We start from the raw sequence: 26862 nt of genomic DNA, 5'->3' as shown, positions 1-26862 counted from the left end.
TGTTTTGGTTTTCTTTTAATTGCAACGAATTATATAAGTGTGGTGATAATTTGTAAAATTATATAATGTATTTAGATTTAAGTATTTAAATATTATAAAATACTGTAAACGAATTGTGGCCATGTTTAGCAATTATTTTGACTACTGTGGTGTTATGTGACCCGACTCAGGACTGTGGATGTGAGCGGGAAAATTGAGGTCTTTTGTGGTTGGCCGTTGTGGTGGCGGGTTGGGAGCGGCAAAGTGCCGCGAGTGCAAGCATGGACGCCAGGGTATGTGAAGGAACAAAGTGAAAGTGTGTGGGTGTGAGACAGTGTACGAATTGCACAGATTATTATCTGTGAACTTAAAAATGCATGGCCACAACATTAAAGTGTTTCTTTTGAATAAATAAGTTTCAATCTGAACGTGTATAGTTCAATTCACTGCTCTTCAATAGCCAGCCAATATCAGACTCAATAATAGGGACGCAAATGCAACCGTTTACTACCAACCCCCTTTACAGATGAGCCACGTGAAAAATAGGTACTAAACGAGCCCGAGTTCAGTTGCAATTGGGGGCTCGTCCGAGATAGGACTTTCTTCCATATTCCGTAGTATTTCGGAATCGAATGTCCATCTGATGTTAGGCTTTTGAACAGTCAGTGTGGGGGCTCTGAGCTAAATCGGTGCATTAGCAGTACCGGAGTGTTTGTGCTGGACAAGATACGCACTGCCCTGTGGTTACGCCGATATAAGGCCACCACGATTGTGAAGCAGTCAGTTACACAGTCTGATGAGTCGACCACGTGTTTGCCGCGGGTAAAACAGTCGTCCGTGCCGCGATACGTGCTGTCGCGAGAAGAAACCGTCGTCCGTGCCACGTCCATGTGTTGCTACGGGTAAAGCAGTCGAAGCTGTATCCACGTGCTGCCGACGATCAACGCCGTTGTCCGTGCCACCGACCAACATGACTACATGCTGCCAGGGGCCTACGCAACGTGTTCTCGCTCCTGATTGAGTTTGCTGTGTGTCCACGCCGCCGATTAAGATTCATTGCATAGCTGTGTTGTGGAGTTCACTGCAGACGTCGCGTCACACGAGGATTTAAACGTCACACGAGGATTTAAAAGATAAGTACAGCCAGCAGCTACATTGCAAAATTGTGTCCTTTTCATTAGCCATGGCCGATGAGACGCGTGAATCTCAAAGTGAAGGCGAATCAGTGGATGTTAGGAGTACCTGTAGTAGCCCTAGCATGCCAAAAGAAATAGGCTGGATACCAGGAAGTGACCTCAGCACATTTTTTGTAAAACTTACTAGTAAATTAGGAGAAATAGACTCGAAAATAGGGAATATAAAAACTGCAATAGTTGGAGAAATGGATTCGAAAATAGGGGATATGGAATTAAGGCTTAGTGATAAAATAAAGACAGTGAGTGAAAAATTTGATCAGCTAGATCTCAAATTCACTCAAATTACAGATAAAGTTGAAAACACAGTTAAAATTGTTGAGGGAATTATTGAGAGAGTTGATGAGGTTGAAAGAGGCCTAGTAGCCAAGGTGGACACTCTGCAAAGTAATCTTGTGGGGCAGATTCAGGTACAGGAACAGAAATGCACATTATTTCAAAGACAAACAGAGGCAGACATTGAATCCATTAAGATAGGAGTGCTGGATTGCCATAAGGGAATTACTGACAATAAGAAGGAATTAGAAGGGGAAATAAATGTATTGAGGGAAACAGTTAATACTGTGGCAGCAGGGAATGGAAATTTATTGTTGGGATATCCTCTGGGGCATGGATTTCAGTGAAAACCTTTTAATGGGGAGAATAAATACCATGCAGTTGACTTTCTAGCTGCGTGTAAGGATAACTTTGTGACAGGGATGAGTGAGCAGGCAAAAATTAAATATGTTAAGAGGCAGTTGGAAGGGGGGGCTCAAACATGGGCAAACCAAAATGATGATAAATTTTGTGATTTTAAAACCTTTGAAAATCTGTTCTTGAACAAATACTGGGGCCAAGCAAAACAATTAAGATTGCAAAACGATTTTTTGAATGGATCCAGTTACAAGAGTGGAAAGGAAAGTATGAGAGAGTTCTGTGTTAGAGAACTGAATAAAGTAAATCATCTTGATAGGCCACTGGGCGTATTAACAGAAATATCTACACTAAAGAGAAGATTACCAGAGCATTTGCAATGGGATTTGATTCACAGTGCAACAGATTCAGTGGAAGAATTTCTTAATTTTGTGGATAATATGGACAGGGCATTGTGTTACAGACCTAAATACATGGAACATAGGGAGAGTGGAAGGTATCATGAAAGGGGAAACAATATTAATTATGAATACAGTAATAACCATAACAGGTGGAGAGAAGATAGAAGTGATCAGAATAATCAGGATAGAGATTGGAGAAGCAAGCCACAAAGGTATAACATAAATTTTGGAGGGAGAAGAGACAATTGTGATCAGATGAGGAGTGATAGAGAAGGTATGAGAGTAGGAATGCCAGATGCAAATGGACAGGGTAGCCAATCAAAAAACTAATTGATGCCTCACTTAAGGTCCGCAGGGGGGCTGGTAATTATGTGAACAGGGCCAGACAAGGACATGATGGGATTAGTAATAAAGTCAGCAAGGAAAATAGGGAAATTGAGATGTCATATGGATGCTGTCTTAGGAAATGAAAATCTATGGAGGGGTTTTAACAATTATAGAAATACAGATAAAAGGTATAAGAGGAAAAAAGGGAACAAGGCTAATATCAGCAATGAACAGTGGGAGTTTTACATTGATGACATGTTTAAAAGGGAAGAGAAATTACAAGCAGAGGAGGACAATATTGGTTTGTGTGCAGCAAAATTCATTGAAAGATCAGAGACAGAGGTAGTTTCATCAAAAGGGGGAACAGAAGTGGATATGGAATTAAGGGGCAATGTTCACAATAATAATGGGTGTGATGAATGGGTAGAGATGTCTATTGGAAATAGTATGGAGAATTGTGGAAAAGGTGAGGCGAGGGTTATTCAGTGTGATGTAAAGGCTAATATGAGTGGTGTATTTAACAATGTGGAAAATGCTGGTAAATCACCTACTGATAAGGTTACTGTGCTTGTGGGTGCAGGTGTTAACTGTGGTAGTGATAATGACTTCAGTGTGGATATGGAAATGTGTAATGATATGGAGAATGTTGCTGTAGGTTTCCCAGAAGATAAAATTGAAACCTATGTTTTCTTAACTGATGATGCAAGCCTCAAAGATGTTAATTGTGGATGGTTAGGAAAGGAGGAGGCTGATTATGATTTGAGTGATTGGGTGTCCTATGCAAAATTACATAAAGCTTTGATGCCTGAAGAATGGGGTAAAATAAAATTTAAAATTGCCAGAAAATTGGAAGAATTAAGTGAAGAAGAGAATGTTGAGTTTGCTATTAAGGATCTGTTTGAAGGGGATACTGATGTATGTTTTGGAGAAAGACCTAAAGATATTTGCATTATGCAAGAGGAAAGCAGGAGTGAAGTAGAAAGAGATTTATTACAGGAATCAGGGCTGAGCAGAGTAGAAATAGAGGTGATACAGCCAATAATTGATATCGGTGTGGGAGGAGTTGCAGATATAGCATTATTAGACTCTGGCTCAAGTTTATCTGCAATCTCTGAATCTTTCTGGCAGCAAATTAAAGGTTTAGGATTAATAGAATTACCAGTTACAGGAGTCAAAATTAAGACAGCAACTGGGACATGTAGCAAGCGCATCAGCAGGGAAGTATTACTGGAATTTAATAGTAATGAGTATTGTTTTGATATTAGTTGCTTTGTGGTGAAGGGTTTGGCATTGAATGTAATTTTGGGTATGGACTTCTTGTACAAGTATGACTGTAGCATTTTTGTAAAGGACAGAATGGTAGAATTTGATGCTGGTGGAAATAGACGAAGAATAAAATTTAAAGGGGAATTAAAAGGAGGTGAGACTATTACTCATTTACAAAGGATAGAAGAGGTAGGTGATGAGATCTGCACTGAACAGCAGATATATGACAAAGTGAATGAAATGGGACATTTAAATGAGGAACAAAAGGTGCAGCTTACAGGTTTGTTGTGTAAGCATAAGCATGTGTTCTCTGACAGACCTGGAAAAGTCGTAGATTTCAGTTATGTTTTGAGGGTATTGCCACATGAAGTGATAAGGGCCAAACCTTATCCTATAGCAATAGCTAATAGAGAGGCTGTAAGGGCAAGGATACAGATGATGTTGAAATGGGGCATACTGGAAATGGGGAGGAGTGAGTATTGTAATCCAATAGTAGTGGTGAAAAAGAGGGATGGTTCTATAAGAATAGTACTGGATGCAAGAAAGCTAAATAAAATAATAGTCAAAGAAAATGATCAGCCAGAGAACATGGATGAGCTGTTGCAAAAATTTTATAATGTTAAAATTCTTTCAAGTGTTGATTTGACTTCAGGGTTCTGGCAGGTGCAATTGGCTGAAGAGAGCAGAAAGTACACTGCTTTCTTATTTGAGGGCAGGACTTATATGTTTACAGTTGTGCCATTTGGTTTATCAATATCTGTAGCAGTTTTTGTAAGGGCTTTAAGTCATGTGTTGGGTGATGAACTAATGAGAAAATTGACCGTGTACGTAGATGACATTTTGATTACGAGTAGCAATTGGCAAGAGCACTGTCAGCTGTTGGAGGATGTATTCAAGGCTATATCTAAAGGGGGGATGACCCTTAAGTTAAGTAAGTGTGAATTTTTTCAAGCAACATTACTATTTCTCGGTCATTAGTTAACTCCTGATGGCATTCTGCCCAATAAAGAGAAAATCAAGGCTATTGTTGACTGCAAGGTGCCAACGAACAGGAAACAATTGAAATCATTTATAGGACTATGTTCATTCTATAGGAAGTACATAAGTGATTATAGCCTGAATTCACCTAACTTATGTAGACTATTAAAGAAAAGTGTAACCTGGTGCTGGACATCTGACTGTGACCGGGAATTTAAAGCCATCAAGAATAGCTTAAAAAACAGCAAAATTTTGTTCTATCCAGATTTGTCTTTGCCTTTCTGTATTGGGGCAGGCAGCTCAGATTATGGGATAGGGGCAGTGCTATTTCAGGAGAGGGTAGTAGATGGGAAGACCGAGCACAGGGCAATCGCTTTTGCAAGCAGAATGCTATCCAAACATGAATTGATGTATGGTATCTCAGAGAAGTTTTTGGATTTCAGAAGTTCAGGATATATGTGGAAGGTAGGAAAGTGATTGTTTACACAGACCATAAGGCTCTGAGCTATTTGCAAGAATGTAAGCTGTTAAATAATAGACTCATGAGATGGACCATGTTTTTGCAGCAGTTTAACTATGAGATAAGATATATTAAGGGCACAGACAACAATGTGGCTGATGCCTTATCAAGATTACCTTTCATTGGAGAAGAATATGAAGCGAATGGAGACGAGAAAGAACTACAGATATTGTATATGAAAGGAGTGGGTGGAGAGAAGGAAATCAGATCCATCTGTAAGGACATGAGGAGACTTCAGAATGGGGACCAAACCTTGCAGTTTATCAAAACAAACTTTGGAAGTAAAGAACATGAAAAAATAGCTAAATATTATAGAATTTATAAAGGTATTTTATTTAGATGAAGAAATTTGGACAAAGAGGAGTGGAAGGTATGTTTTCCAGATGAGCATGTGGAAAAATTAATAAATTACATCCACCTTAGCCATGGGCATTATGGGGCTCAAAAATGTTTGGAAATACTGCAGGACTATGTTAGTTTTAACAACATGGCCAGGAGAGTAAAGAGACAGTTGGCTTCTTGTGATAAATGTCAAAAAGTGAAGTATAATACTATTGCAGTACAAGGAGAGATGCAGAATATTGTTCCTAAAAGAAATGGTGAACTGCTGGCTATTGATTTATTTGGGAGGCTGCCAACAGGTCGAGGGGGTGTAAAGTATGTTCTTTTAGCTGTTGATGTATTCTCAAAGTTTGTAAGGCTGTATCCACTGAAAAAGGCCACTAGCCAGAATATAATTAACAAGCTAGAGAAAGATTACTTTGTGAATGTTATAAAACCAGAGAATGTTCTGTCTGATAATGGAGCACAATTTGTATCTAGTGTGTGGGGGAAGTTTATGCAAAGATCTGGGATGAAGCATATAAGGATTTCAGTGTATCACCCTGCGGGAAACCCTGCTGAGAGGTATATGAGGGAGCTGGGTAGGCTATGTAGGACATATTGCAGTAAAAAGCATAGTACTTGGGCAGAATATATAACTGTGTTTGAGGATCTTATGAACACAGTGAAGAGTTGTGCAACAGGATTCTCACCCTATGAGCTCATGAAAGATATCAAGCCTGACAATCTAATAGCAGAACACATAGATTTTCCTCCATCTCAAGACTTGACAAGTCAAGAGAAGATGCAGGTGGCCAGACAGCAAATGTTAAAGGAAGGACATGAGAGACAGAGGAGGCATGGAGAAAGGTATAAGACAACAAAGTTCAAGGAGGGAGATAAGGTGCTGGTGAGGAACAAGAAAAAATCCAGTGACATTGATGGCGAAATCAAAAAGTTATTTGAATTATACCATGGACCCTTTGAGATAACGGGTTGTCCACACCCTAATGCATATAGGTTGGTATATCCAGTGTCCAAAAAGCCATTTGGACTGAGAAATGTAACGGAGTTGAAAAAATATGTGGTAAAAGAATAAAGGTTAAGGAAGTGAGATTCCCATGTACACTATTGTCGAGTTAAAAAAAATTATTGGGGGCTATGTATACGTGTATTTATAATTGGAGTATTATTTGTATTACTGTGTATGTTGCGATGCCATTGTTGGTGGTCAACAAACTTCATTATATTGTATATATTTGCAATAAGGGAATCTGTGGTCAATGGATTTGCACAACTGGTGTGGGTGTGATAGAAGCCTTGTTGAAAGTCATACGGGAACTGAAACCTACTGTACATATAGTCTATTTCTGTATAAATATGTGGAGAATATAGGAGGGAGGAAATCTGCAAATAGTTTGTAAAAATAAAATAAAATAAAATATGAGATTTGATTAAAATTTCTAATGTATCTTTGGCACCTGGAGTTGATACTGGTGCGTGGGGGTAGAAGTGTCGGAGGTCCTGATCTGGGAACATTTGAAGGGTGAAATAGAATATATTTAACTATGCCATGTTTGTGTTTGATTTATGTGTATGTTTGTCATTTGTACAAACCTCAATAAGAACTGATCAGTGAAAACAGGATGTTCCAGGGAGGATTTGGATAGCCTGATTCCTGGGAAATGTGGGTCTGCATGTCTAGGCAAGATTTATGAGGATTTGATTAAATTTTGATAGGATGGCTTGGCTAATGAGAGGAAGCACAGTGCTGTTGGCTGGCAAGTTTGGAAAGACTGTATTCCAATGCATAAACCTGTGAACAAAAGGATCTGGTTACAACTTCGTGCAACTTACAGAAACAACTGTGTAAAAAGTGGAAGTGTTAATGTGCAGTGGTGGGCAACCTACATATAGACTAACATGGGCATTTATTTTGCCTGCCCAGTCACTCAATAGGATACTATCTAATTGTATATTTGAGTTGGATACATTGTTGGATTACGTATGTATGTTTCCTAATGACAATACATACACTGATGAACTCACCACTATAACACTTTTCTACGTGTTTTGGTGCCATTATAGTTATAATTAAAATGTTTAATATATAAAGTAATATGGGTTCACTCCATTTGGTGCTACTTCATGTTGCCGTTACTAAGGTAATGTCTCCATGAAGTGGGGGTATGTAAGGTAACAGGGGATAATATGGAACTCTTTCAAGTTGTTTAAAATTTAAAGCACGGCAGCAGAGATAATATGCTGGGCAAAAATAGACCGGAAAATATTTGTTTGTGTTTTGATGGACGTTGTAGTTCCGTTGGATAGTGTTTTGGTTTTCTTTTAATTGCAACGAATTACATAAGTGTGGTGATAATTTGTAAAATTATATAATGTATTTAGATTTAAGTATTTAAATATTATAAAATACTGTAAACGAATTGTGGCCATGTTTAGCAATTATTTTGACTACTGTGGTGTCATGTGACCCGACTCAGGACTGTGGATGTGAGCGGGAAAATTGAGGTCTTTTGTGGTTGGCCGTTGTGGTGGCGGGTTGAGAGCGGCAAAGTGCCGTGAGTGCAAGCATGGACGCCAGGGTATGCGAAGGAACAAAGTGAAAGTGTGTGGGTGTGAGACAAACAGTGTACGAATTGCACAGATTATTATCTGTGAACTTAAAAATGCATGGCCACAACGTTAAAGTGTTTCTTTTGAATAAATAAGTTTCAATCTGAACGTGTATAGTTCAGTTCACTGCTCTTCAATAGCCAGCCAATATCAGACTCAATAATAGGGGCGCAAATGCAACCGTTTACTACCAACCCCCTTTACAGATGAGCCACGCGAAAAATAGGTACTAAACGAGCCCGAATTCAGTTGCACAGATCTGTTTTTAGAAATAATTTGTCACCTTTTAATCATCATTTTTCAAATATTTTGTCACCTTTCCCACATTTTTCAAGTGCCACCATGGCTCATTACCCTGCAGATCAGAAAGGAGGATGGATAAAATATATAAAAATAATAGTTACAGTCATGACAAACTCATAGATTTCAGAGATTTCAGGTGCTATAGTATCAGTTTAGTGAGTGAAGTATCAAAATTAAAAACATAACATTCGTTATAAACATATCTGGAAGCATTGATTATTTGGTTTTGAAGGTTTCACAAGGAAATTTTAATTAGTTTATGTGCATAAAATGCAATGGTATATTTCTAAATAGTTTTCCAGTACATAGACGTCTTCCCGTGAAAATTATTTGTAAAAATTATGGTTCTAGCACACATTAATGGAAATGCTTGGATATTTAGGTTTCTGCAGTGCTTATTTGGTAATTTACATCTAAAAGATTGAATATGAAACATCATTGTGCCAAAGAAAACTCACAAGGAATGGTCCAGTCTGATATGTTGAAACCTACCTGGTAATTTTTCACACAGGAAGAATGCACCAAAAGAAATGCACTGTCAGAATTTGTTTTAAAAATATTGAAGTTATTCATTTTTGCCACTTGAAGAACTGCTTGTAACTGGTTTGTACAGCCCTTTCTGCCTGGTGCGGAAATCAGTGAATAAGCAGATGCAGCTGTGACAAGAGAATGTAGCACCACATGAAATCCAAAGTGCACAGACATGGATATTAAGCATTCAAATTGTAGCAGAAATGTCTCAAATCATTAATTTTTTGAGTAACTTGCAGTTCATACTGTCAGCTAAACTGTTGCAGTTGTAATTTGTACAGAACTGACTTGCAGTAGATAGAAAGTCAGTGCAGTGTATGATGATACATCACATATGACTTCTATCATTTGGGACTTGAATTTGTTGTAATTAAATATTTTATAACAGTTCCTGTTCACAGTTAGTATCATAATTTTTGAATACTGTATATTTTTCTAGCAGTGAAACTGTTCCTTGTTTATTTATCACAAAAAGTCATATTAGTTTTGAGTGTCATCCAAATTATGTTAAGTCTTTTGTCACATTCCAAAAGACAGGGATGGTGTTACGTCCCAGTCAAGAGTCCAGTAAAAGCAATGAAATATTTTCTGCAAGTGATAAGAAGTCATTTCAGATGTAACACTGAAAATTATTTTTTCCCCATTTTTCCAGATTAAAGATTGTCGGAAGGACTTCGAATGTGGTCAGGTGATTGGGTGTCAGTAGTGTATGCGAGATTCCCACACTCCTAAACATCCATAAGTACACTGTTTCCGATGTGATAGTAAAGTGGAAACGTGAAGGGACACATACAGCACAAAAACGTACAGTTCGACCTCGTCTGTTGACTGACAGAGACCGCCAACAGTTGAAGAGTGTCGTAATGTGTAATAGGCAGACATCTGTCCAGATCATCACACAGGAATTCCAAACTGCATCAGGATCCACTCCAAGTACTATGACAGTTAGGCAGGAGGTTGAGCAGGTGCTCATAAGCCACACATCACACCAGTAAATGCCAAACTATGCCTCGCTTGGCGTGTAAGGAGCGTAAACATTGGATGACTGGATAATGGAAAACATTGTGTGGTACACAATGTGATCGTCATCTGCCAGCATGTGTAGTGCCAACAGTAAAATTCAGAGGCAGTGGTGTTATGACCCCTTGTCGTTTTGCGTGGCATTATCATAACACAGGCCTATGTTGATGTTTTAAGCACCTTCTTGCTTCCACCACTGTTGAAGAGCAATTCGGGGATGGCGATTGCATCTTTTCAACACGATCGAGCACCTTCACAATGCACAGCCTGTGTCAGAGTGGTTTCATGACAATAACATCCCTGTAATGGACTGGCCTGCATAGTCCTGACCTGAAAACACATTTGTGATGTTTTGGAATGCCGACTTCATGCCAAACCTCGCTGATCAACATTGATACCTCTCCTCAGTGCAGCACTCCATGAAAACTGGGCTGCCATTCCCCAAGAAACCTTTCAGCACCTGATTGAATGTATACATGCGAAGAGTGGAACCTGTCATCAAGGCTAAGGGTGGGCCAACATCATATTGAATTCCAGCATTCCCGATGAAGGGCGCCACAACCTTGTAAGTCATTTTCAGCCAGGTGTCTGGATACTTTTTATCATGTAGTGTAGAAAGAACTGCTGCAGTATAGTACAGAAAACGACCAAAAGAAATATGCAATGAGACAAACAGAAATGACGCTTTTATTCAAGGTCAATAACAACGATGAAGTCACTGAGATTCGTGATGGTCCCCTGGACATTATGAAAGGTGAGACGTGGTTTTTAATATGGTTTGTGTTCACTGTGTATGGCAAAACATGCTATGCAATGTGCTCCATGCTGCCCATAAGGTTAATAAGAGTTATTCTCCACCAGTGCTGTTGCCAAATGCTGGATGGTCATTGGTGCCTCAATGCATCTCACACTTGTTCAGTAGGATTTTAAGTCTAGATAATGGACAGGCCAGTTCATTTGTCAAATATCCTCTTATTCAAAAAGCTCCATCTGCACTGTTTGATGCGGTTGTGTATTGTCATTCATAAAAATGAAATCAGGGCAGTTTTCAGCCCTGAATACACACATGGTGAAGGAGTACCATGTCACAATAACAGCGACTGGAGAGTGTACCGTGTTCAAAGATTTGGAGATCAGTACACCTATGCAAATTTATGCCTTTCATCACAATAACACCTAGATCACCAAACCGATAATGTTAGACAGTGTTATTGGTTTTATGTTGTCCCCACCCCTTGCCATGTAAAGGTATGTCCAGAACAACTATCCAGACTGAATTTGCTCCTTTTGGTCTAATTCCTGTGCTCTTCTCACCATCACAGATGGTGCCATCAATGTACAGGTGTCAGCAGAACACAACATACTGGTCCTCGTGCAGAGAGACCATCCCCATGCCACTGTAGTACGATGTTACGGTAATCTGCTGCTATAGAAGACCCATCACCTTACTTCCAGTTCCCCGATAATTCCGCCCATATGAAGTCATTCAAATGTTGTATCCGAGCCATTTTGTAATGAAGACCCTCCACCACAGTGCATCATAACTGTTTGCTGATTGACACCCAATTTCTTTTTCTCGTACCTTCAACTGCCTCATGTTGTGAAGGTGGTGATCCTGCACTTTCATTCATTTCCGCTAAGCTATTAATATCTATCTTATCCTTAAGTTTTACAGAGCATCGTACTTCATCCAATCTTGCTACGAAGACTATTTCAGTAATTTATTTGCTGTAGATTAAACATGAACGTATGACCTGTCAGAAGATAACATATTATATTTATGTTGTGATAATTAATAGTTGATAATGAGAAAGAGAATAAAACCATTCATTTAATGTGGTTAAGGTGCACTTGGGTTCCAGCACAGTTGATTGCTCTCAAACTGTGGCTAGTTGCAGATTCAGCCACTCAGTTCCTGAACAACCTGTCCACAACACACCACCTGTGGCTTCTTCAACTCGACCAGTTCCTTCATTTGGTTGGTTGGTTGGTTGGTTTGGATGAGAGGACCAAACAGCGAGGTCACTGGTCCCCTTCAGTTCCTTTGCCACTTGATAATGCATCCCATTATCAGCTCCACTAAACTATTGAGTGAGAAATGACCCTCCAGCAAACCTTTTGTTCATAATCCCCAATACTCAAATGCTGCTAGTGACTGGTCCCTGTTGTTACTTTTATGTTTGTAACTTTTCACTTTTTTCAGTAATTTTCATATGACAATTGATAACCACCTGCCTTCCCCTCTGTTGCCTTCCATTACCTCCTGTAGTTTCCTGCGGTCAGCAGGAAAGAACTAACAGTCAAGTTTGTTATAATTAAAGAAAACTGCATTTTTGGCATGCACTAATTTTAAAAAAACAAGAACAAGAAGAAAACCCCCACAATTCTTGTGGTAGCAAAACCAGATAAGAATACAAGACAATGAAAGTAAATAATGACCAAAATCTACTTTGAATGCTACGATAAGTGTTTACTATGCTAGAGCCAGCGTAAGTACTGGCCAGAGCTGTTATATCTGTAGGTAAACATTGCCAGTGTGACTGTCCGGCCGTGCTTATAATGCCGAGTTGGCAGAGTGCTGCATGAATCACTTGAGTTCCAATTGGTGGAACGTGTCACATGTCTTCTGCCGAAATAGTTCTGTGTTTATTTTGAGAGCCTGTTATTGTTTACATCCGTTGGCAAGGTTTCGATCTGAGCTCTTGAAAGGAGTTCGGCAGCCCACCTTGCTTGTCTGTTGTGTAGGCCCTCTAACTGATAAGGGGCCGCTGCGACACCTCCCAACACCTTCTTGCCCTATAAGCCCCCCCCCCCCCCCACCCCCACCCTGCCGCCACAGTGTCATGTGGATCCTGGGTAGCTCTTGATAAGTGATCGGGTGTTAGCAGCAGTCGCAATTATTTGGGGAGTTCATTGACATATGCTAGGAGGCATGAACCACTAATGATGCTGAAATTTCCTGGCAGATTAAAACTGTGTGCCCGGACTGAGACTTGAACTCGGGACCTTTGCCTTTCGCAGGCAAGTGCTCTACCAACAGGAGTGCTAGTTCTGCAAGGTTCGCAGAAGAGCTTCTGAAAAGTTTGGAAGGTAGGAGGCGAGGTACTGGCAGAAGTGAAGCTGTGAGGATGGGGCGTGAGTTGTGCTTGGGTAGCTCTATCGGTAGAGCACTTGCCCGCGAAATGCAAAGGTCCCGAGTTCGAGCCTCGGTCCGGCACACATTTTTAATCTGCCAGGAAGTTTCATATCAGCACACACTTCGTTGTAGAGTGAAAATCTCATTCTGGAGACTAATGATGCTGTCTCCTCTAGATTCCAGTGCCAACCTGCTGAGCCATGTTTATTCATAGTGTAGCTAGGCTCCTCATGCCTGGATCTTTGAAACACAGAATTCCTACTACCCCATCTGCTGCTTCTTGGCAACCTGAACAACCACTGACAAGGCCCAGCAGAAATGAAGACTGCAAAAAAATTTTAGATGTAGTTTTTTTTTCATGTTTAAATCCCTAAAGATGATTCCAATGAAACCTTGTAGACAAAATTTTCTGGTTTCATCTACAGAATTTCACAGAAACAGATTACATGTGTATGAATAGTTTGTAAAGAAAAAGTGAGACATTAATGTGCATGGTATTGTAACACTGTATGAAATGTACTCTGACACACACTGAATAGTAAAACATGTTTCACTTAATTATAAAATATGTTTATGATATTTGACCTAATTTTTTGATGTCTTTGTTGAACAGTGTTATTTTGAAGTTAAATAATTGTATCTTGCATGTGTTGACTCAAAGGTTCTAAACAAGGATTGTGATTAAGGAAGCTCTTTCAGTTGCAGAAAACAACATAATGAGAGGAATATCAATGAATTAAAAGCCTACACCTTAAGCTTTTAAAAATGCTGTATTGTGTAAGCTGACGATTTAATCTATTGAAGCAGCCACGGCTGTGATTTAGCTTGTAAGCTGTGGTCGTGCAGGAACATTTATACACTACTGTTTGTAAAATGTGAAACACTCAGGAGCAATTGTGTGCAATATGCCACAATAAGAGGATGTGTAGGACAGTGGAACCACAATAAGTAATTTAAAGGGAGAGAGGTTGTATGCACGTAGGCCCAACAGTGCCATCTCTTGGGTGACCGGACAGGCCAGTGTTATGCAACAGTCAGTCAGTGCAGAGCCATCATACAAAGTGGAAATGCATAACCAAGTGCCACTATGCCTCGCCGACATCACAAGGTGGAATATCGACATATGACTGCATTCAAATGGGTCAGAATGATTGGGCAGTGATGCATGTCTGTCATTCCATGATGTTGTGGCCTGTACACGGCATGCTACATCGACAGTGAGGCATATGTGGAATCAGTGTAGAGAAGATGGCCATACACAGTGCCAACAGGGTATCGGATGGCACAGTGTGACCACAGCGAAAGATGACTGCTATCTTATCCACTTGGCCTTAATGAACAGAACAGCTTCATCCCTAGTGTTGGCACGACATTGGAGCACTGCGATAGGTGTCAACATGTCTGTGTTGATGGTTCGACATCATCTTTGGCAGGCTGACTGGCAATATGCATGCCATTGCATTGACTTCCAGTGACCAGAACCCACCAATGCCGGAGTCTGCAATGGACATGTAAATGCCAACACTAATGTGCTGAGTAGCAAAACATTGTGTTTTAGGATGAGTCCTCCTCCAATTTGTCCTACAAGCTGCATACATGTTTGACGCCACTGTAGCGAAGTAATCAGGCAGATTGTATTGTTGATCGCCGTAGCGAACGAACGCCAAGTATGATGGTTTGGGGCATCATTGCCTATAACACAGGTTCTCACCTCCTGTGTCTTGAGGGGAACCTGAACAGCTGCTGCTATATCAGGGAGGTCTTACAGCCTGAGCCATTGACCCTCTTGCAGGCTATTCCATATGCCATATTTCAGCAGGAAAACACTCAGCCGCACGAAGCGAGAAATGTGCAAGTCTTCTTCGAAGAATGACAGTACCACTGCGTCCCTGGTCTGGGCATTCGTCTAACACCCATCATGAGCATGTCTGTGATGTAGTCAGTCGACAGCTTGTTTGTTCAGGTCCTCTTGCAGCCACAGTTGATGCTTTGTGGATGCGCCTAGAAACTGTGTGGCTGAGTATTCTCCACTAGCATATTCATTTACAGGTCGGTAATTCTACTCATTTGTGTAGTTTCATGTCCGTAATAAGCAGAATAAATTTCTTTTTCATCAGATCTCTCAGTCTTGGCGTCTATCACCTGTGGTACTCCCTGTAGTGTCAGCTGTCATGATCAAGATAGAAACATTTCATTTTAGTTATTGTTGGCAGTTGTTAGAGCAGAGTTTCAAAATGGGTTGCACTGTTTTAAGATCGGGATGACACCATTAGAAGAAGATATAATAATAATAATAATAATAATAATAATAATAATAATAATAATTACATTATGGACAGGTAGACAATTTAAGAAAATTCTTTCTAGAACGAGCAGAAACTAGCAGAATACACAAAGCAATCACTCATATAAATACATCAGCTACACCATTGCAATTTCATAACCACTGCTACAACCCTTTAGATCACATAACATCAACAGATACAAAGAAAGTAAATTGGAAAAAGAAAACACTACACGGCAAGCACCCGTATCATCTAACACAGCCACACATAGATCAAGATGCATCCAACACATGGCTAAGAAACGGCAATATATACAGTGAGACGGAAGGATTCATGATTGCAATACAGGATCAAACAATAAACACCAGATATTACAGCAAGCATATTATTAAAGATCCCAATACCACAACAGATAAATGCAGACTTTGCAAACAACAAATAGAAACAGTAGATCACATCACAAGCGGGTGTACAATACTAGCAAATACAGAATACCCCAGAAGACATGACAATGTAGCAAAAATAATACATCAACAACTTGCCATAAAACATAAACTAATAAAACAACACGTTCCCACATACAAGTACACACCACAAAATGTACTGGAGAATGATGAATACAAATTATACTGGAACAGAACGATTATAACAGATAAAACAACACCACATAACAAACCTGACATCATACTCACCAATAAAAAGAAGAAATTAACACAACTAATTGAAATATCCATACCCAACACAACAAATGTACAGAAGAAAACAGGAGAAAAAATTGAAAAATACATCCAACTGGCTGAGGAAGTCAAGGACATGTGGCATCAGGATAAAGTCGACATTATCCCAATTATACTATCAACTACAGGAGTCATACCTCACAATATTCACCAGTACATCAATGCAATACAGCTACATCCAAACTTATATATACAATTACAGAAATCCGTAATTATTGATACATGTTCAATTACCCGAAAGTTCCTAAATGCAATATAACATATACCATACAGTTACAAGGAAGTCACGCTTGACCGAGGTCCGCGTCACGTTCCATTTTTAACCAGACTTAAGTCTGAGAAAAAAAGTCAATAATAATAATAATTATACACCACATTAGCGAAGCTTCACAGGATTTTCTTGTTGTAAATGCATTGTGTTATAATTACAGCACAAACTATCAAGTGATGATATATGGTCCCCCCAACCCCAACCCACCCCTATTCCATTCTTGAGTTTCAGCCAGTGCTTTTGCTATAACATTGAGACATGTAATAATACTTTTATTTAGTCTCTCCCTTATCCTCTCCTTTCATCTAGGCTTGTGTTGTGACGTCTATCCATGTGTCAGTGCCATGTTATTTCCTGTCTGTGGAATATAATCTATGCTGCCATTTGTAAGTGTATCAGATGTGTTCAAATCCTGACCCAAGCCAGTCATTTTCAGAATATTCTGGTAATTTCTGTGAATTTAACTTACAGCCTGTGGAAAGCTACTGGCAAGTGAGCTTGCAGAAGAATCCCAGGCTGTGGTTTTATCTAATCTCACTCTGTTGGTGGCTGATCTCCCAGTTGTTCAAGCGGAACTCAAGAAAACTCAAGAACTTACAAAGTCATTACAGAGCAGTGCAGTTCAACTCCAGCATGGTAAGTGAGGTAAAAGAAAAAGACAGTTTATGTTGTGGCGTCAATTCAAAGAAAATCAACCCACTAACTTCTAAAATTTTGTCATAAGCAGTTATAATATCTCGATGTGATAAAACCATGTGGAATATGAAATAGTCTACATGTTTTACCCTGTTTATATTTTTTTGGCATGGCATTCTATAAACAGCATTGTGTTTTTTTCTCTTTCATTAATATCTGAAGGTGTTTTGTGGACTAATGCGCGTAATGATTATACAAGGGTGAGACTTCCAAACACTTTCTCTTCTTTCCATATGACTCAAATTTATATGGAGGTGAGACTTTGTTAAATCTGAGTTAGATTGAAGAACGTGCAATTGAAATGTGGTTTTGCTACAATGTTTTTAACAATTGCAAAATAAGACTGTTATTTGCAGTACTCACTTACAGTAAACACATAATTGATAGAATCATTTTTATATTCCTCCTTTGTTTAAAATAAAAATTCTTTCAAGTCAATTAACCAAGTAATTTTTAATGGTTTCTTGCTCAAACCATATCACATACACACTTGTTAAAAACATATAAATATTGAATATATTCCCCAAGTTAGTTCAAATCCAAAAATACATTTTCTTCAAATGGGTATAGTGTGTTACATCATGCATTTAATACTGGTCACTTGTGCCAGTCCTCAGTCCCCTGTTGACTGAGGTGGTGCAGTCCACAGAACTTAACAGGCAGAAAGGTGGCAGTTCACATCCACATGTGACCATCCATATTTGTGTGCCATGTGGCGACACACTATCTCTTAAAACATGTTCCAGGATATTGCCTTGGAAAACCGTTCAGCCAATGAACTTTCCACCCCCCCACGCCCCCCCCCAACCTTCAACCCCCACCCATTCTAAGGTTATGCTCTGCAGCTAATAACCTCATCATCAATAGAACATTACATTCTCTCTCTCTCTCTCTCTCTCTCTCTCTCTCTCTCTCTCTCTCTCTTCCGTAATATAAACTCTGAGCATGATTCAACACCCTCCATTGGGCCTTAGAGTGGCAGAACCATGAATTAAGTGCCTGGATCATAAGAATAGATAAATTTCCATGTAATAAAACTTACACCTCAAGTTGTGTTGCGTGCTTATTGGGTAAATGGCTGTTAAGTTGAACTAATTGTTAGTGGGGAACCTCTTTGGTTATGATGTGTGTATAGATAAATTTATAGTGTTATCTTCACCCAGTGCTTCACATAATCTGATAGTTTTGAATGAAACTATACAATGTGATAATCAGCAAAAATTTTGCTTAGGAATCAACAGGTCAGTTGAGTGAATTTCAAAATTCCCCAAGTGTCTGGCTGTTGTGAAGCAAATAATTTCACTTATATGTTAAGATGTAGCTTTGACTTTGCCTTTGTACAACAATGCAGTGTCTCACTCTGTCTAATCATTACGGTCACCAGCCAGCCTCATACATACTATCCAACACTGACTTTTCTTTGTGAACTGATGCCTTGAAGCAAGTACCTAATATGGAATTTCTGCCTGACAATGGTTTCAACCTGTCATGTTTTTCAGTGGCAGCCACAGCATAAGAGTCAGAATTTTCATCCTATGATGCACTGATAATGGTTTGAAGATGAATCCAACTTTACATCAGTATTCATAAAGAGTGGTGTAACAAAACAGTGTATAATTCAGCTCCAGTTTGTTACTTTAGTGACAGCTGATGTACATACTAAAAAATATAAATAAATAAGAATGATTCTTTCACTATGAAGTGTAGCGCATGCGATTTTGAAACTTTCTGGCTGATTAGTACTGTGTGTTAGACTGGTACTCAAACCAATGACACTGCTTATTATGGGTAGTGTTCCAGATTTGAGACCTGATCTGGCACACAGTTTAAGTCTGCCAGGAAGTTTCGCAAATAAATGAAATTGGAAAAAATACAGAAATTAACTGCTCATGAAAATGATACTCTTCAGTCCATTCCTTTTCTACACCTCATATTTGTGACATGATTTCCTTCCTCCTTTCAGAATTATCAGAAATTCGAGCAGAGTTGGAGGAAATGCTGAGAAACTGTAGTACCAAGCCTGCCTGTCAAAATGCTGTCACAAGTCAGAATATACAAAATCTTAATACTACAGCAGATTTTACGAATGTAAGTACATGAAATCGTTCTCTTGAATGTCACAGTTGTAACACTTTCACATACTCAATTGTGTGTACAGTTTTGAGTGTCCTGATCAGTTTCCTGCAGACCAGTATCTCCATAAATATGTTTAAGTACATATATTTTCTTCAGAATAAGCAACATGTTAGAATTTGTCAGCATATTTTGAATGTTTGACAGGAATACAATGCGTACTTATTAGTTGTCTAAGCAACAGCTAGAGGAGGGTCAAGAGGTAAAATAAACAGAAAGATATTGAAATACTGTTTCACTGGTTGTATTATTTTGCTGCAATGTTTTATGCACTAATTTACCTAGACTTCTGAAAAAGTTACTTGTCAACAATAACGCTGTTTATTGACTAACTTTAAGGAGGTGCAACTTCCAGCACAGGTGATAGAAAATGTGAAGTTGCTTCTTCTAAAGTTAAGTCTGATCAGCCAATTTATCTATAAAGAAATTTAATAAAATTTTTGAACAGAAATTTATTTTTTGTGTAATTAAGCCTGTTTGTTAGCTATTTTTTATGAATTTTGTGAAAAAATGAAATTTTGGTCACTGATTTCTTGTCAAAATCCTGTCCTTAAGATGTGTTGCTGTTGCTACACAATGTAAAAATAAGTGTTGATTGACAGTTGCTTAGATGGTACAGTGTCTTTTCATAATTATGGACCTGAAAAAATTAGCATTTGCTATAAATGCAAATCTAGATTTGAATTCTGCCTCAAAATGCAGATACATGAAATCACGAAATAAATGCTATTTCATAGCAAGTTATATCCTGATGAACTATTTAATCATAGGTCATTTGAAATAAGTTTTATTTTCTGCATAATCTGTAGAATGTAAATAATGTCAGGCTACTGGTATTGCTCACCATTTAGCTAAGACCTATTTGGAATGATAATTTGCATAAGAACATTTTTCCAAAATAAAATGTGCTTGAAAGCAACAATATAACAAAGTGCTTGATGCTCTGGTGCTACATCAGTTGGGAGTAGTTGAATGGTCTCTGTAAGGTATACACTGTATAATGCAACAGAGCTGTGAGACCTAGCATCTTAGAGTAAATAAACTTGTCTGCTAGCGGAACTTCAAAAATTAGTATAATGGAGGTGTGTTTTGAATGGTGATTGTGTCAGATACTGGAAGAGGTCGGGTCTGAATTACTTCATTTATGACGCTGCCAGCCTTATCAAGCAATTGCGTGGTAGATGTTACAGGACACTTTGCAAACTCAGCTTTGCTTTGTGTTGCGCATTGCTTATTGTTTCCTTCTCTTATTTTGAAATGCATGAAGAGACTAATCCTGGTCTGTCATGGTTTTCAGTTTGACCCTCACAACACCCAAACAGATCAGCAATACATAAGATTATGTGTCAGTCCTGCTTTTGCAGAAATGCACAATCCAGTTGTAGGCTAGATGCCCTGCAAGAGGGCTGTGAGACTTGTTTTCCCACATTGCTCCTCTTCTCTCTGGTGGTCATAATTCTGATTTGTTTATGCTTGGCGCCAGTGCCAGGTTGTAGTGTCTGCACTCTGTACTATGCTACTGGAAAACAAAACTGGCCAGTGTATTTGGATTATGCTGAAAGTCTTAACCTAGTGTGTGAATGTAGCTATTTTTGGTTCTGATTCTACTCTAAGACATTGTTGGTTCTGTCTGTAGTGTTGTGAAGCATGGGTTTGATGGCTATGAATGCTCGGGAAAGATCAAAGTCAATATTCTGTCAATTTTTTAATTGTCAAATTAGGCAGTAAAAGAAAAACGGTATTGAGTAGAGCCATTTGTTGAAAGGTTAATGGGAGCTGGAAGAAGCAAAGGCCGTTTTGGAAAGAAAAGAGAAAAAAAAAGAAAAAAAACAACAACATTGAAGTTGCCATAAAAGGAAATTACCAAATCTCCAGCTAGTTTCATCAGTATGTACTGTACTTCCTCGATTCACCGCCAGTTGGCCCAATTGAAGGAAGGTAATGTTGACTTCGGTGCTTGTGTTGACATGTGACTCATTGCTCTACAGTACTAGCATCAAGCACATCAGTACGTAGCATCAACAGGTTAGTGTTTATCACGAACGTGGTTTTGCAGTCAGTGCAATGTTTACAAATGCGGAGCTGGCAGATGCCCATTTCATGTATGGATTAGCACGGGGCAATAGCCGTGGCGCGGTACTTTTGTATTGAGACAGATTTCCAGAACGAAGGTGTCCCGACAGGAAGACGTTCAAAGCAATTGATCGGCGTCTTAGGGAGCACAGAACGTTCCAGCCTATGACTCGCAACTGGGGAAGACCTAGAACGACGAGGACACCTGCAATGGACGAGGCAATTCTTCGTGCAGTTGATGATAACCCTAATGTCATCGTCAGAGAAGTTCCTGCTGTACAAGGTTACGTTGGCCACATCACTGTATGGAGAGTGCTACGGGAGAACTAGTTGTTTCCGTACCATGTACAGCGTGTGCAGGCACTATCAGCAGCTGATTGGCCTCCACGGGTACACTTCTGCGAATGGTTCATCCAACAATGTGTCAATCCTCATTTCAGTGCAAATGTTCTTTTTACGGATGAGGCTTCATTCCAACGTGATCAAATTGTAAATTTTCACAATCAGCATGCATGGGCTGACGAGAATCCGCACCCCAATTGTGCAATCATGTCATCAACACTTATTTTCTGTGAAAGTTTGGGCAGGCATTGTTGCTGATGTCTTGATTGGGCCCCATGTTCTTCCACCTATGCTCAATGGAGCACATTATCATGATTTCGTACGGGATACTCTACCTGTGCTGCTAGAACATGTGCCTTTACAAGTACGACACAACATGTGGTTCATGCCCAATGGAGCTCCTGCACATTTCAGTCGAAGTGTTCGTACGCTTCTCAACAACAGATTCGGTGACTGATGGATTGGTAGAGGCGGACCAATTCCATTGCCTCCACACTCTCCTGACCTCAACCATCTTGACTTTTATTTATGGGGAAATTTGAAAGCTCTTGTCTACACAACCCCGGTACCAAATGTAGAGACTCTTCGTGCTCGTATTGTGGACTGCTGTGATACAATACGCCATTCTCCAAGACTGCATCAGCGCATCAGGGATTCCAGGCGACTGAGGGTGGATGCATGTATCCTCGCTAACAGAGGACATTTTGAACATTTCCTGTAACAAAGTGTTTGAAGTCACGCTGGTAGGTTCTGTTGCTGTGTGTTTCCGTTCCATGATTAATGTAATTTGAAGAGAAGTAATAAAATGACCTCTAACATGGAAAGTAAGCGTTTCCGGACACATGTCCACATAACATATTTTCTTTCTTTGTGTGTGGGGAATGTTTCCTGAAATTTTGGCCGTACCTTTTTGTAACACCCTGTATATATATATATATATATATATATATATATATATATATATATATATATATATATATATATATATATATATAAAAAGAAAGATGATGAGACTTACCCAACAAAAGCGCTGGCAGGTCGATAGACACACAAATAAACACAAACATACACACAAAACTCAAGCTTTCGCAACAAACTGTTGCCTCATCAGGAAAGAGGGAAGGAGAGGGAAAGACGAAAGGATATGGGTTTTAAGGGAGAGGGTAAGGAGTCATTCCAATCCCGGGAGCGGAAAGACTTACCTTAGGGGGAAAAAGGACAGGTATACACTCGCACACACACACATATCCATCCATACATACAAGGTGTCTTGTATGTATGGATGGATATGTGTGTGTGTGCGAGTGTATACCTGTCCTTTTTTCCCCCTAAGGTAAGTCTTTCCGCTCCCGGGATTGGAATGACTCCTTACCCTCTCCCTTAAAACCCATATCCTTTCGTCTTTCCCTCTCCTTCCCTCTTTCCTGATGAGGCAACAGTTTGTTGCGAAAGCTTGAGTTTTGTGTGTATGTTTGTGTTTATTTGTGTGTCTATCGACCTGCCAGCGCTTTTGTTGGGTAAGTCTCATCATCTTTCTTTTTAAATATATTTTTCCCACGTGGAATGTTTCCCTCTATTATATATATATATATATATATATATACACCTCGCACCCAAAAAAAGGGGATGGAGGTATTTGTGAAATCTGCCAAAAGTAAATGCTACATTTTCAGGTCCGTAATCATAATTGACTGAGTTATTGCAGATAATATTTTTATTGAAGAATTCTTCTATAAACCATCATGAAAGAGACATAAGTATTATTGATTAACTTAAACTGTGTTGTAGTGCTTTAAGTCTAAATGATGTAGCAATATCTCATTATGGTTTTCTTAATAATTTCTTTTCTTTTTTTTATTTCATGCTGAAGCTACTTGACAGATACTTTCCAAAGGTATAAAAATTGCAAATGTTTTTCTTAGAAGCTTCTTAAAGAAATTGCATGGGAGGTTATGATATTTAGTTAGCATGTGTGTAATTTTTGCATGATTTAACTTCGGCAACAGATATCAAAATTTAAATAGCATGTTACTGGTTAACTAACTGAGTTTTGTCTTTCACAAGCATTGTTTGTAGCCACAGAAAAGTATAGCATTTCAGAAATTCCTTAGTGCATTCAGCTTTTTGATTTATTTTAAAATTTTGTTGTGTGGTTCAGGGATAGTAGAGTGTTTCACTCTGTAATGCTTTTTTAGGTTTTTTAGTAATCATGTCCATTTATTGAATGTAGAAAACTTATTCCCTCTTTGAATTGCTTGTTTCAAGTATAATATGCTTAACTTTCCCCATTATTCAGCATGGTCATTTCTGTGTGGCTCATCAATCTTACAATATTGTAAAATTAATCAAACATCTTTTTCTGTTTGTAACGAAATTAGTAAATTATGACTCTGTAAAACACTGCAATTCTCAGGTGCCCTGCTGTTGCCTTTTGTTGATGTTACATAAGATGAATGATAACCCCACTGAAAAAAGTTAAATATACACGGTGTCCCAGGAGGAATGGTAAAATTCAGGGATATGGCAGATATGGCCATTTGTAGCCAAAGGTCTAGTAAATGTGGGCTTCAAAAGGCATATCTTAAGAGCTATGACCACTTCTTCATCTCTGATACAATGAAGCAAATATATTTTACTGCAAGCTCTGTTCTGTCCATATTTTGGGAGAAGGTGGTATGGACCAAAACAAGAAAAACATGTCCAGTTAACATGGGCTCTAAAACTGTACCTTAAGATGTGGGAGCACTTGTTGATCTTTTTCACTGTGAAACGCGTCTCTTCTACTGAAAAAGTGCTCATAGCTCTTAAGGTATGCATTTTACAGTGCATGTTTATTGGACATTTTTTCCTTGTTTTGGTCCGTATTACCACCTCTGAAAGTTTGTCAATAGAGTTATGGTACACTTTGTATAATTTCTGCTATGAAATGTGAATTAGTAAGGAAAAGCAACACTAGAGCACCTGAGGATTCTAGAAAGCCAATGAATTGCAGACTCTTAATTAAAACTGGTAAATAAATAGTAACAGAAACAGCAAAGACTTTTTAATTTATTGTAATATGATATGCTTGTCTTCTGGCAGCTGATTCATTCATACTCACTACTTCATACATTAACTGCATTCTTGTTGATAAATGTATGCATTTTTAATCTGTTTCTAATAGAGAATGTTTAATTGATTCCAAAATGGGACTGAATCAAGAACTTTAGTGGTAAAAACTTTATTCTTTCAACTGAAAAGTGAGTTTCAAAATTTTACCGAAAACGCGCGCGCGTGCGCGCACACACACACACACACACACACACTCTGGCTGTCCCTGTCTACAGCAATTATTGCTCAGTATTTTCCTTTGTCCTATCATGGGCTGTTATGTGGCTGGTAAATTTAATTTCATCTTAAGGAAGCATCAGAAGATTATTCACTCAAGGATATTGTTCACATTGTATGGGAAAATATACTTCTGCTCAGGCCTATCTTTTAACAAAACTTACTTTTCTCATAGTATTTGCAGCTATGCCACTCCACATGTTTTATACAATCAGGATTGACTTATCTTGGGTGACTGTTAGCTGTTCCCCCTTTTGCATTGTCCTCTTTTGCTTGATTGCATCCTTGGAACAAAGTCTCTGTCCTCCAACAGCCATCTTCCCATTTTACAGCTCACTATCTGAGATATCTTTGAGAGGAAATGAATTAGATTTTATTTTTGTGCACTACTGAAAATCTTTCAGCGATAACTCTCCTTTATGTAAAGAGTGAACCTTGGACATTTCAGATGAAAACTGTCCAGTTTTTTTAGATATTCTGATATAGATACAAATTTTCATAGAAGGAATGAGACCTTTAATAGGTGGAGCTATGTGGGTACATTGCAGATCATGAGAGAGGAAGTCACATCAGCTAAGTTTACAGAAAACTGTGGTTTCTGCTCCATTATGTTTATGAACTTCATCAAACTGTTTCTTTTTAGGGTTCCATATGTCAACCAGTAAAACCAGAATCCTTATGGGATCACTCCCTTGCGTGCCTTTCTGTCCAACTATTAAAAACCCTTTCTCTGAAGAATGAGTAGACATATCAAGTTGAAGTTTATGTCACATGCCGAGTTCTGTGTCCCTTGGCAGTGTAAAAAATTGAAGTTTGTAAGGCAGTGCAATCAATTTATGTCACATATTTTAATACTTGCAAACTCACTCATTAAAATGTATTGGGTACTTCCTGTTGGTTTAGAACCATGAAATTTTTACGAAAAGAAAGGCTTCACAATAGAGCCAAAGGAAAAATCCAGAAACTGTAAATTTGATGTTATACCACAGAGGGAAAAATTTTTTTTTATTGTTTCTTGTCTGACTCGTGGTTTGCATGGCTGTATAATAAGACTCCTTTTTCTCAGGAACAGGTACACATGTTGTTGTTGTTGTTGTTGTTGTTGTGGTCTTCAGTCCTGAGACTGGTTTGATGCAGCTCTCCATGCTACTCTATCCTGTGCAAGCTTCTTCATCTCCCAGTACCTACTGCAACCTACATCCTTCTGAATCTGCTTAGTGTATTCATCTCTTGGTCTCCCCCTATGATTTTTACCCTCCACGCTGCCCTCCAATACTAAATTGGTGATCCCTTGATGCCTCAGAACATGTCCTACCAACCGATCCCTTCTTCTGGTCAAGTTGTGCCACAAACTTCTCTTCTCCCCAATCCTATTCAATACTTCCTCATTAGTTATGTGATCTACCCATCTAATCTTCAGCATTCTTCTGTAGCACCACATTTCAAAAGCTTCTATTCTCTTCTTGTCCAAAATATTTACCGTCCATGTTTCACTTCCATACATGGCTACACTCCACACAAATACTTTCAGAAATGACTTCCTGACACTTAAATCTATACTCGATGTTAACAAATTTCTCTTCTTCAGAAACGCTTTCCTTGCCATTGCCAGTCTACATTTTATGTCCTCTCTACTTCGACCATCATCAGTTATTTTGCTCCCCAAATAGCAAACCTCCTTTACTACTTTAAGTGTCTCATTTCCTAATCTAATACCCTCAGCATCACCCGACTTAATTCGACTACATTCCATTAT

At 38.9% G+C, this 26862-nt stretch overlaps 1 protein-coding gene across 4 annotated transcripts in view; it reads left to right on the top strand.

The window, feature by feature from the left end:
• The window catches only part of LOC126162595 (prominin-like protein), a 510115-nt gene that overhangs the window by 307830 nt on the left and 175423 nt on the right, over positions 1-26862 (top strand). For 3 of the 4 annotated variants that reach the window (XM_049919200.1, XM_049919201.1, XM_049919198.1), the window contains 3 exons: positions 17007-17171; positions 19195-19319; positions 23650-23673. In XM_049919200.1, the coding sequence (XP_049775157.1) occupies positions 17007-17171; positions 19195-19319; positions 23650-23673 (314 nt within the window). The remainder of the gene's footprint in view (positions 1-17006; positions 17172-19194; positions 19320-23649; positions 23674-26862) is intronic. The other variant, XM_049919199.1, reaches the window with a different exon arrangement.

The sequence above is a fragment of the Schistocerca cancellata genome, chromosome 2, assembly GCF_023864275.1.
Source record: "Schistocerca cancellata isolate TAMUIC-IGC-003103 chromosome 2, iqSchCanc2.1, whole genome shotgun sequence".
Classification (NCBI taxonomy): Eukaryota; Metazoa; Arthropoda; class Insecta; order Orthoptera; family Acrididae; genus Schistocerca; species Schistocerca cancellata.
Note: the sequence above shows the minus strand (reverse complement) of the source record. Positions and strands in the feature narration are given on the sequence as shown.